This window comes from Hydra vulgaris, chromosome 08 (assembly GCF_038396675.1).
Source record: "Hydra vulgaris chromosome 08, alternate assembly HydraT2T_AEP".
In the NCBI taxonomy this organism is placed as follows: Eukaryota; Metazoa; Cnidaria; class Hydrozoa; order Anthoathecata; family Hydridae; genus Hydra; species Hydra vulgaris.
The window spans coordinates 67503568-67517057 of NC_088927.1; the positions used below are offsets into that span (position 1 = coordinate 67503568).

General features: G+C 28.3%; 1 protein-coding gene across 1 annotated transcript; it reads left to right on the plus strand.

The window, feature by feature from the left end:
• Positions 1–10779: 10779 nt before the first annotated feature.
• LOC136083557 (uncharacterized) lies at positions 10780–11136 on the plus strand. Its single transcript, XM_065802960.1, has one exon. It carries the CDS (start codon positions 10780–10782, stop codon positions 11134–11136), a length of 357 nt encoding a protein of 118 aa, XP_065659032.1.
• Positions 11137–13490: the final 2354 nt, after the last annotated feature.

Consider the following 13490-nt stretch of genomic DNA (forward strand, 5'->3'; position numbering starts at 1 on the left):
TATATATATATATATATATATATATATAAATATATATATTTGTTAAATTTGATTAAAACGGCAGCGTATAAACTTTTTGTTTTAAATATATTTCGATGTAATTATATATGTGTAAATATATAATTACATTGAAATATATTTAAAACAAAAAGTTTATACGCAGCCGTTTTAATCAAATTTAACAAATACAAATATCGTATATGTATATATATATATATTTATATATATGTATACATTTTTGTTTACTAAGAAATAACACAAATATGTATTAATTAGTTAAATATAGAGGCTAATTACTTATATACGACATGTTTTCAGTAACTGTAATTAACCACGCACATGGTAATTTTGGAACAAATCTGCATACCACAATCCAAAGCACAGTGAGTTTTTCTCTATTTAGGATATATTCCAGAAATCTGTATACGCAAGATAACTTAAAATAATTCAAAATGGGTTCAATCAATTTTGTAGCACTTCTGGTTATTAAGAAATTTGCATTTTTACTTCATGATTTGACTTTTTTTTAGACAAAAAATCCGTAATTTTAAATTCAGTTTTTTTTGGATTTTTTTTTTGTCATTAGCGTAAATGATATACGCGCAAAAATTTTAAGCAACAATCAATCTGTTATTTGGATGGTTAAGTGCCAAACCAGCCTGTACAACAAAGTTGAAAAAAATTAGTTTATCAAAAAATTATTATTTAGTGCTTCTTTGCAAACATCAAAATACTATAATTAAAATTTTCAAGTGCACTGAACAGCAATTATTTTTAATTTTTTCGGTTTAGTGGCTTTTGTTAAAGACTTTGCGTCAAATTATCTCATTTGAACATATTCGCTGTTTAGGTCGATTTGGCGCATGAAACATGGTGCCCATTCACTGTTGTTATTCGCAAGCAACAATACTCCTCACTGTTACTGCTGCAGAGTAGTGAGAACCTTGTCATAAAAGCTTTTGTTAACTCAGACAGGTTCTGAGTTATATTTATAACACTTTAGTTTATAAATATAACTCAGTTATATTTATAAAAGCTGAGTTATATTTATAACACTTTAGTTTCTTATCTTTATTTATTTTATTGTTTTCTCCTTGGATTTTGTTTATATTCAAGTGGGTTAGTCTTTGTTCTATTCTAATCCACTTTATTTTACCCATTGTATATTTATTATATTGGGCCTTGAGCCTGTCAATAAATTTGATCAATTGATTGACAAATAAAAATAAAACTAGGTTGACAAATTTTCAATTTTCTCAAATATCATATTTAATATATAATTAACAATTTTTGTTTTTTCTACAATTATTTACATTGTAAAATAAGCTTTTACAATGCAATAACCTTTTCATTTTCAAGGTCAACAAGCAATGGAAAAGTCGTTACTTTATTTTTTTCAGTCTCATTGACTACATTAAACATCAGTCTCATTGACTACATTAAATATTTTTTAAATTAGGGGTTAACTTGTTTATAAGAACTTTACCTGTACACCAAAAATATTTTTTAGAGTTGACTTTCATAATTTTATGTTGAATAAGTTTCCCAAGAAGATAATTAAGATCATTTAAAACGTTAGGCAAGACGTTAATTTTTGTTAATTGGCTAACTGAGACAGCCTTGCATTCTTTATTTTTTCACATAATTCTTGATTTTGTCTCAAAATTAAAACACCTCATTCTTTCTTTCTTTAAGAAAAATCTTTCTCTCAATGGGATCTGGAAAGCTCTTTGTTCTAATAACTGATTGCAAATACTGAATAACTCATAGTTTGTAAAGTCTATTCTCTTACCACCAAGCATTTTAGTTTTGTAAAAATATTTTAGTTCGCATTTTGCTTCCATAACATACCTATACAAACCCAACTGTGCTCCTAATATTTTTTTGATTTTTAATGTGTCACCTTATAATACATATTTATCACCTGCTTCTTTTGAAGTCAACGACACATTTATTCTTGATTTTAACAACTCATTTACCAATTTAGCTTTTAAGAAAACTTTATTTTTTTTAGACAATCTTTTACTCATTTCAAACTTTAATTCTACGTTGTTTGTATTTATCTTTCATTTTATTAAAGTTACTTGAGGCTTTTTTAGGCAACGATTTATGCTCATCCAAAGTCTTTTTATCCAACCAGCCTAGTGTTTTATTTTTATACCACATAGTATAAGCTTGTATAGTTTGTATTTTGGCATTAAATTTTGTACAAGTTAAAAGATCTAATACAGAAAAGTCACTTTTTGACGCACTGTTTGTTGTTGGAAGATTCTTTGCAGACTTACTTATATTATCAGAAGGATGCCAATATTTACCTCCTGGAAGTTGATCACCAGATTGTCTTTCAAGAACAACTAATAAAGAATGACAAATCGCTTCTAATGTCTGCAGCGTTAAAATATTCAAATCAGTGTCAGTAGTCTCTTCAAATAATTTTTCATACAAAATATCTTTATGAATATTAACATCACTTGGACTAAATATAGGTGTTTTCAAAATCATAATTGATGTTGCATTTTTACACAAGTCTGAAAGCTTCATTTTTAAGGTTAGCAAAAATGGATTCATGTCAAGAATACTCTTTTATGATTCAATTGTCCGTCAAAGTGGGGCTGTAATCATTTTATCAACTATTCCAAGAGCCCGCACTTATGCTATATATAAATTGTGGCTAATATCTTCTTTAACTGCAAGTAAAAGATTACTTAGATTCGACCAATTTTGAAGAAATTTTAAAATATCCTTGGAATAAAAATACAAAACTGCAGAATTATAATAAAGTATACTAAATTGGTTACCAACAGAAGGTGCTAGCATACACTTCCTTTGTCCTTTACCAGCAAGAAATGCAATAAAATTTCCAGCAATTCCAGCTTCATCACTCCCCCTAACATGAAAGTTTCTACATGCAGCTCTTATCAATCTAGTGGCACCTGATTCTGCAGTATTAAATGAAAAAATATTTTTATAACTATTGTTTAAAACTAACTTTTCAAATGATTTAATTGTTTTTATCAGTTTCTGTTTCAAAGTTGTTAAGTAATTGCAATTTACAAAAAAAGTTTGACATTTCAATGAAATCTACTTGCTCACCTTTTTTAAAACTTATCCAGTTCTTTATAACTTTAGGCAGTAATTTTTTTCTTATATTTTTAAGTTTTAAATTAATCAGTGGATTAACCGGTCTGAGATCAGACATGCTAGAGAACATACAAGGTTAGAAATATTTTTTCCTTGCTGCTATTATCTAAAATGTCACATATATCATCTAATGTTTTGGTTAACGCATTAATAGTGTAATCTGTATCACTTCCAGCCATTTCAAGTAATCCGAAAGATAAAGTACTTCCACTTGTGATAGTAACTTGAAAATTTTGAAAATGTGTATGGTGTTTAGTGGTACCACCACTGTGAAGACAATTGCCTGAATTACTTGAAGCTGAGCAAGTGCTAATTCTTCAGTCATAAACCAAGTCATTTTGTCATTTTGTACCAATTGAGGGAAGCCTTTCTATATCTAACTTTGCAATTTTTTTTAAAACAATTGTGATAACCTCAATAACTTTACTCATGCTGACATTCAAAAAACCTTCCATTTTGAAATGTTGCTATTTTGCGATCAAGGAGAAGTCAATTTAAAGTGTTTAAATCTTTATTTTCTTTGTATTGTAATTTTTCTCCGGTGTTAAGAGAGTCTATATCTTTTTTAGGATTATTTAAACTATTAGAAGAAAACTTTTCATGTTTATTTACTACCATGCTAAACTTCTTGTTTACATAATACAATTTTTTGCATGCAATTCTTTTTTCCTCACGAAGGAGTGCAACTTTTTTGTCACTTCTTTCAACCTTACCTATCAAAAGCTTAACTGTTTTATTAAGGTTTGTAATAACTTTATTATAGTAATCTTTCAATTCTTTTATTTCCTCGTTTTGTTTCTTTTTTAATAGTCGAATCTTTGCTTTATTACTTGCATGTAATAATTTATATGTCATTCTTGAGTCGTTAGATGTAAGTGTTTTTTTTCATATTACTATTATGAACTTTGGCAGATTTAAACATACTTTTACAATCGGATAAAGCGAGTTTTAATCTTTTAAAACAACTTTTCGAGGTTTAATGTTTCAATTTTCTTTTTTTACCCTTTGTTTTATAATTTTCACTTGATATTTATACATACTTTAAAATTATTTTCTAAAATAGGCGGTTTAAAGGACATCAGCTTATATATAAAACTCAAATTAATTTCGGTAACAACAAAAAAAACAACAACAACAAAAAGAAATATATTTACCAGAAATATAGATGTTTTACATAAGAATGTTATACGTTATAAAAAATATTTGTACAGTCTACATTCTGGATGGTTCACTCTCATATAGCTAGGCTAAATCGAGGAGAGCGACCATGAACAAAACAAAACAAAACAAAAGAAAAAAAAAAAAAAAAGAAGCAAATAAAATAAATAATACACTCACAGAAGGTTGCAATTAGTCTACATTCATATTTGCATCTTATATAATTTATATGGTGATTTATCTATTATCACCAGTGATACTACTGCTGTTTCTATTTATTTTGATGTAGCAAGTAGTATTTTAATTTGGTTTTGAGAACATATTTTTTAATAATGCTAAAAGGGATTGATTTTAATTTATTTTGAATTTGATTCCAGTCCATTAATGCAGAGTATTTAAAGGAATGTTTGCCGTAGGATTTTGTATTATATTTTTGCACACTCAGTGCACCTCTGCAAGAATTTCTTGTAAGTTGACCGCTAATTGTACTGCGTAGAGTAAACCATTTATTAAATATAGGAGGTAGCTTATTGTTAAGGCAGCTGTGAATAAATAAACAATTTTCAATTTTGATAATATCATGCAGTTTTAAAATTTGTAGTGTGTTAAAAGATGGGATGTATGTATGTGCATTGTTTGGTAGAAATTCAACAACCCTGAATGCTTTTTTCTGCATGATAAATAGGCGATTTACAGTAATTACGTTTTGACTCCATGATAAAAGGCAATATGTGAGATGAGAGTGAAACAAAGCATAGTAAATAGATTTTAAAGTTTTTTGTTGTATAAAATGTCTTAGCTTTGACAGGATGGCAAGGGATCTATTCAACTTATTAGATAAATCGTTGTAATGGTAAGTCCAGGCTAAGTTTTTGTCTAGCTTTATACCCAAGTAGTTTACAAATTTTTTGCACCAAAGTTTTTTCCCATTTAACTTAATTTTGAGCTGCTGATCTAATTTTTTGTGACGACTTTTAAATAATATTAAATTAGTTTTTTTGGAGTTGAGGGAAATTTTGTTGGCATTTAGCCAGAGGCATAGTTTTTTAAGATCATAGTTAACATATTTGTTGATTTTTTTTATGGACTTATTAAAATAGAGAAGGTTTGTCATCTGCAAAGTGTTGGACTCTACAACATTTTAAAGCTTTAGACATGTCATTTGTATAAATAAGAAACAATAAAGGGCCAAGGACAGATCCCTGAGGAACACCTACTTTGATATCGTTTAGGTCTGAGCTCATCCCACTAATGGATACTAATTGAGTTCTATTAGTAAGGAAAGATTTGAACCAAGAGTTTGAGACTCCTCTAATACCATAGTACGATAGCTTATAAAGTAAAATGTCAATATCTACAGTGTCAAAAGCCTTTTGAAGGTCGATTAAAATGCCACATCCAAACATTCCTTCATCCAGAGAATCTTTAACTTTTTCTGTTAGACTTAATAAAGCAAGTGATGTAGAGTAGTTTGTTCGAAAACCAAATTGTAATTCACAAAACAATTTATTTTCATTGAAGAATTTGTATAAGCGGTTAAACATTAGCCTTTCAAGAATTTTATCAATGTTGGAGAGGAGGGAAATTGGCCTATAGTTTGATATTAATAGTTTTGAATCAGTTTTAAAAATAGGTACAACTTTGGCAGTTTTTAAGTTTTCTGTGAAAATACCACTTGAGAACGAGATATTAAAAAAAGTTAGAAAGAATTCTTGAGAGTTCTGTTTTTAATAGTTTTAGAATTTTAACAGGCAGACCATTTGGTCCAGAAGCTTTATTTGCGTCTAAAGAGTTGATAATTTTTGAAATTTCATGTTCGTCAGTAGGTTTTATAAAGAATGATTTTTGAAAAGGATTTGATAAGTAATATGTGAAATGATTCATGGATGAAGGAATTGTTGCCTGGACATTCTTACCAATGTTAGTAAAGTAGTTGTTGAAAGCATTACAAATATCAAAGGGGTTTGTTATTGTTTTATTGTTATGTATGATTACATTAGGAGTTGTTTGAGAGTTACTTTTAATATTAATAATGTTTTTAATGCCTTTCCAGGTTGCTTTTATATTTTTTATGTTTTCAGTAAAATAATTACCGTAGTATATTTTTTTGCTTTCTTTGAGTTTAGATTGGAGGTTATTACGAAATGTTTTATACTCATTATGATATATGGTTTCATTTGTTTGATTTTTAGACCTAATATATTTTTTAAAGAGATTATTTTTGTGCTGTATAGAGTGCTAGAATTCATCTGATATCCATGGTTTAGTCTTGAATTTAATGTTTTGTTTGTTAAGCTTTTTCAAAGGCGCATGGATATCGAGCAGTAGATTAATGTTCGAAATAGTATTCTCAAGAGACTGAGTACAATTATCAGGGTATATTTTTGGTTCTCTGTCTAAACTAAGATTGTGAAAATCGTTTCTAAATGCAACTTCATTGAACCTTTTCCAGTTTCTTTCCTGGATTAAGAGCTTTTTATTAGGTGGTGGTTTAAGAATATTATAGGCTATCAAAAATTGTGGAAGATGATCTGAGATTGTGGTGGTAAGATTCCCTGCTTTATATTTATTTGATTTAAGATTTGAAAAGATGTTGTCTATTAGTGTTTTTGATGTTTTACAGATACGAGTAGGGTGGACAATGTGAGGTAGAAAGTAATTTGAGGTGAGTGAATCTAAAAAGTCTCTAGTATATGAATCTGTGTCATACTTTAACAGATCAATGTTGAAATCCCCTAAAATGAATACAGTTTTATTTTCTTTTGTTAGATTTTTAAGTAACGGATTAAGATAGAATGATAGGAAGTTGTCTAAAGACATTTTTGGATGCCTGTAAACACAACCAACGATAATATTTGATTTTTTTAGATTTATAATTTCAATAAAGATAGATTCTAGTTCTTTTGGTTTAAAGATGTGGAGATCGTTTCTGGGTTTATAGGCGAGTCTGTTATTTATATATAATAATGAACCACCTGCATGTGATTTAGATGGTGTGTGTTCATAGGAATACCCATTAAGTGTTAAGTTGCTAGTTTGTGGGCTTTTTTTATTCAATCTGGTTTCCGATATACCAATTATGTCAAATTCAAGTTTTGTTGATTGGAATGGTAACGCAAAACAAATTTGAGAATCGGCTTTTAAAATTCGAGCACACCGTTTTTAAACATTTATCATTCAAGCATTGATACCAATCATATAACTCTTTATTATTCATTATACTGAAGCTAATTTTATACAAAAATCAATATATCATACAGATATCAATATATTTAATAATATAGTAATAAGTTATTATTAGAATTTTTGCCGAAATTTTGAAATAATATTAACCCTGTTGCGGTAGTGGTGTAGTGATAAAGCGCTCGCTTCATAAGCGAGAGGTTCCGAGTTTGATCCCCACCACGTCCCTGGTAGTTCCGCGCTCATTTTGTTTCCCCGCGCAGCGGCCTTATTTGTCAAGGTTCGTGTTTCAGAGTTATAGAGTTGAGAGAGGGTTATAACTACTATTAAGTAGCCTCCTCATCTGGAATGGCTTTCTCGACCTTGAGGAGGTGAATAACAAAAGCAAAAAAAAAAAAAAAGACAGACGGAAAGGAAGAAGAGGATGGGACTTAACAGGTTTTCAATTTGAATTTAAAGTTTAGTGCCAAAGTACCAAAGATCAGTCAAAACTTGGTTTTTTTAAAGGTATTTTAGACCAACCAATTCATCATAAAACTAAAAAAAAAATACACAGAAAAAACGAGAAAAGGTTATATATTATTTTAAAGAGTGCTAGAACGCAAATAAAATAATTTTAAGCTAAGATAATTACCAAAACTATTTATTAAAATTGTTCCTACAGTTCTAATTTTGTTAATAAAATGTAATGATCGACAATGTCAAACCCTTACTGAGATCAATAAACACACCTAATGTAATGATAAACATTTGTTAAAAAATATAGCAGATATTTTATGAAAGTATAATCCTTTTACTTATCGTAACAGTTTTTACCATGAAATGAAAAATAAAAAAATTGGTCTAAAGTTATTCTGAAAAAGTATCCTTTATATATAAAAAACTGCGAAAATTTTGTCTACAGAATTTGTCGCGTGACTGAAGTTCCTAACTTTAGTGTTCCTTATGAATTAACGTTGTAAAAACATAAAAATAACGTTACATGTCGCTTTAACGTAAATACGACCAATTCTTGACGTCGCGTTTGCTTTGCGATTACGTCTTTTGTTTCGCGGGTATATTCAAGCATTGATTTACAATATTTATCATTTTAAATTCTACACTTTACTTTACATTGTAAATAACATATTTTTAAAATCTTATTTTCAAAAAAATCATTTTGTATTCACCGTATAATTCACTCTTACAACATAATTGATCATGTAATGGGGGTTACTGATAATCAATGAAAGATAGGGGATTATTGTTTCCGAGAAACTTGTCTAACACAAGATTGTAGTATATAGGCAGTGTTCGATATATGTGTTTGGTTCGATATTTTTGGTCAAATACTCCACTAGTGGAGCACAGTGCACAGTGCTACGTATAGGAAGGAGCACGTAGCACAGTGCACTGTGCTACATATAATTTATTAAATATAAACAACAACCTAACAAACATTTTAATTGAAAATTAAAACTTAACAATTCTTTTGGCTACAATGTTCGTTGTGACAGATATAGATGTCGGTAAAATATTGCTACCTTTTAGTTTGCAGATTCCGACAAAAATCAAAAATATTTTCAAATATTTTTTTACTTTTAATGCATACAAAATGGATATAAATAATATGAAAACTGTTTCTTTTAATGCAAAATGGAGATGAATGATATAAAAACTGTTTCTTTTAATGGCATTTAGTTTTTAAACAACTAGTTTCTGTGTTTCATAGTGTCTGAAATTATGGTAGTTTCAGACTTCCTAGGCATTGCCATAGCAATGGATTTGTTTTTTGGTTTTTTAACATCATCATCACATTTTTGGAAAAAAATTTGAGTTTTATTTTATATCTTTACTAATTAAATTAATATCTTTTGAATCTAATAGCAAATTTTTATTACAATTTCTTTTGTTTAAAAAAAATGATCTTTTATAATTAAAAAAATCTTTTGTCTTAAAAAAATGACTCTTGATACGATTAGAAAACGTAAACATAGTGTCTGTTCTTAGCCTGTTAGAAAATATTTGTTTTACTTTGAAAATGGTTCAGAGGGTAGACGAGGTCAAACATCTGCCCGCGTCATACCCGTAAACAGCTAGACTTGGTCAATAACCAGAACAGGTTTGTGTAGGATATTCCGTTACCGTATATCTGAATGCACTCAGTGAATTTATTTTTCAAACAATGCTCAGTAGTTCAGATGAAAGAAAAAGGAGATTTCAGTGCTGGAAACCTTTAATGTAAGAAAAAAAAGAGACATTTGAGAATGCCGATGCAAAATGTCTGATACATTTAATCAATTGGGACACATATGAGTTCAGTGAAACGTTTCTTTTTTTGTTGTTTTATGAAACAAAATATAATACAGTTTATTAGTACTCCAATGAGTGTACCAAACTTCCCTAATTATTGGTCAAAATATTAAACGCATTGTGAAAGAGATCGCCAGTGCATCAGTTTCCCGGCGTTATTAAATAAGGCGTCAACGTTGGTGCGTTGGTAAAGAACTAGGCTAGCTGGAGCTAAAGTATTAATTTATATCTTTTTTTTCATTTTGATCGGAATAATATCAAAACTGTTTTCAGAACTTCGCGTAAAACGACTCATGTTATATTTTGGCAATGACTAATATTAGCTCAAGCTTATGGCTAATATTTTTAAGCTCAAAGTTACCTGACTAAAAACTGTTTGTAAAAACAAAGCGAATCAATTCTTAGTACTATATGGTCAAAAATATAAGAAAAATGGCCACCCGGACTGAAATTTAAAACTTTTTTAAAAATTAACCCAACCTAGTGACTATATATAGTTTTACGAAGCTTTTTTTTATCGGAGTAGGAACAGGGTAACTCAAGTAAAATTTGTTGGAAATGGAGCTGGAGTTTGAGTGCAACAAAGAAAAAAAATTAAAATAATTAAAGAATAATTTATTAATTCTATTTTGAAGAGTTTCTGTATTAATGAGAATGAGAAGTTCATTAAAAAAAAAGAACTTTTAAAAATGAAACAAACTATAAAAACTATAATCGTCTTTTTGTGACAATTGTAAAGCGCTCAAAAAAGTTTCACTATAGTAGCCAATTACTAAAATACAAAAATGATATACAAAAAACTTGGAACATGATAAAAGAGGTTTTAGGTAAAAAAAGATATGAATATTAGTCGTTTACCAAAAAACTAATTATAAATGACTGTTAAATTATTAGCGACGCAATATTTACTAATTCGTTCAACCATGCACAGGTCCAAGTTAAGCATCAAAAATAAAAAAAAGTAAAACTTGCTTCAAATCATATCTAAACTCTAATATTAATACAATGGACAATAATATGCTAACAGAAACAGAATTGCTTGATGCAATGTACTTACTTAAACCAAATGAAGGTAATAAATTTGATAGTGTAAGCAGTAATGTAGTAATCAAATTAATGCCTTATTTAAAAATTCCGCTTTTGTATATATTTATGCTCTCTTTAAACAAAGGAATCTTTACCGATAAACTTAAAGTTGCAAGGGTAATACCTATACTAAAATCAGGAGATGAGACTAGTGTTTCCAATTACAGACCTATCGCCATACTAACATGCTTTTCAAAGTTATTAGAACACATTATGCATAAAAGATTGTATTACTTTTTAGATGTAAACAATATTCTATATAGTAAGCAATTTTAAAAAGAGCCACTCTACTGATCAAGCTATTGTTTATCTTGTTCATGATATCTTTAAATTATTTGATGAAAATAGATATATATTAGGTGTATTTATTGATCTCAGTAAGGGTTTTGACACTGTCGATCATTACATTTTATTAACAAAATTAGAAAACTATGGTATTAAACATATAAATATTGCGTGGATTTAAAAGCTATTTGTCAAATAGAAAACAATACATTTCTTATAATGAAGGTAAAACAACCAATATGAACATAACATGTGGGGTTTCTCAGGGATCTATATTAGGATCACTCCTATTTCTTATTTTTATTAATGATTTGTACTGAACTAGATCCAATTTTATTTGCAGATGACATAAATCTATTTTATACACATTATTAAAACAAATATTCTGTTTAAGTCAGTAAACAAAGAGCTATTAAATCTTACTAAATGGTTTAATGCAAACAAATTATCTCTAAACAAAATATACTTTGATCCATCGTTTTCATGACCGAGATAAAGTTCCTTCGAAACCTCCAAAACTTTGTATTGCCAATCAGGACATAAAAAGTGAAATCATTTTAATATATCTTGGCCAGCTTCTTGATGAAAATTTGACGTGGAGAAATCACATTCAATATCTCGAAAATGCAATCTCAAGGAACATAGGCCTGCTATGCAGAGCTAAGCCTTTTTTAAATCCAACTTGCTTAAAGCTTTTATATTTCTCGTTCATTCATTGCCATCTTAATTATACAAGCACTGCTTGGTGCAGTACAAATAAAAATAAAATAAAAAAACTATTTAATAAACAAAAGCATGCATCAGAATCATTTCTAATGTGGGCCGTTATACACACTCCCAAACATTATTTGTTAATTCAAATATAATGAATGTTTATCAATTAAATATCTTTCAAATTTTTATATTTATGTTCAACATTAATAAAAATATATCTACTAAAATATTATACCCATTATTGAAAACTAATCAGAATAGATATCGAAACCACATTTTCAAATAACGGTTACATAACCCAGAAGTTATTTTGCGGCGACTGAATTTTCAATTTCTATTAGAGGGCAAAAATTATGGAATAAAATATTAACTAATGAACTTAAAACTTATGCTACACTTAATGAGTTTAAGAACAAATTGAAGCAAAAACTAATTATTAACTACTACTCAGCTTTTTCTGTTAGACTTACCCAACAATTAGAGGTTTGTCATTATCGGTTTGACGATCTTAGACAAGGATTATGCCACTTGTTATTGCTTTCAAGTTCTTCTTTTTTTTCTTTACTTTTTTTTTTAAAATATATATATATATATAAAATTTTGGTTTATAAGAGTTATTCACATATTTCAAGGTTTATGCTGGTGTAAAAGGAAAGCTTCAGGATTATGCGTATTTGCTTGCTAGCTTTTTAGTAATTTAGTTTCTTTGTACTAATTCTTTTTTTTTAATTTTTTTTTAATTTCTCTTAACTAATAAAAAAACAAAAAGTTAAAGTAGGACCTTAGGACCAATGATTTTTATTTTATAAAGTCTTTAGAAAAACGTTTTATACTATGTAGTGTTACGTTTTTAATTTTTGTTGCTTTATAATACGGTATAGAGTAAGGGGCATGGTGATAAGACCAATTATGTCTTCTTCTTGCCCTTGCTATTTGTATTTATATTATAGTTTACAACTTTAATAAATTTATATGGCAAAAAAAAAAATAGAAAAAAAAAAAAAAATGAAGACGATGAAAATCATTTACGATTATCAACGAACCTCTAGTACTGTCTCTTGTATTGTAAAATTACAAAAAATACAAAAGGCATAATAAATTTTCAAAAAAAAGCTTTAATTTGGAAAGTTATTTAGAGGTTTGACAAAAATCACTTTTTATTTTTAGGTCATTCTTTCTGGTTAAATATATGTGAAAGTGTTTACAAAAACTTATTTTATTTCTCATTAAATCACATAATAGACCTATGACCTGACCTAACTTGTCGTCAAACCATTATAGGAAACTGGCTATGGAATGGTCTAAACAAAAGATGTGAACGTTGTGCCTAAAACAGGAAACCTTTTAAATGCCTTTTAACTAATTTTTTTGATTATTATTCTGTGCGCAAGCAGTAGCTTGGGAGTACTAACAAATTAAAAGTTCGAAGTTTTTTAGATGCTCACAGGAATATTTATTATTTTAAAATATTTTTTCTTCATATACCAATGTCTTTAAATTATTACACAGTTTTAAATAATAAATTAATTTTTTTTTAGTAGTTTTTCTATTTTCAAATATATTTCGTATTCACGCTTTATATATACAAAAAAAATTTCATATCTCTTATTTAAAAAATATATTAAACATTT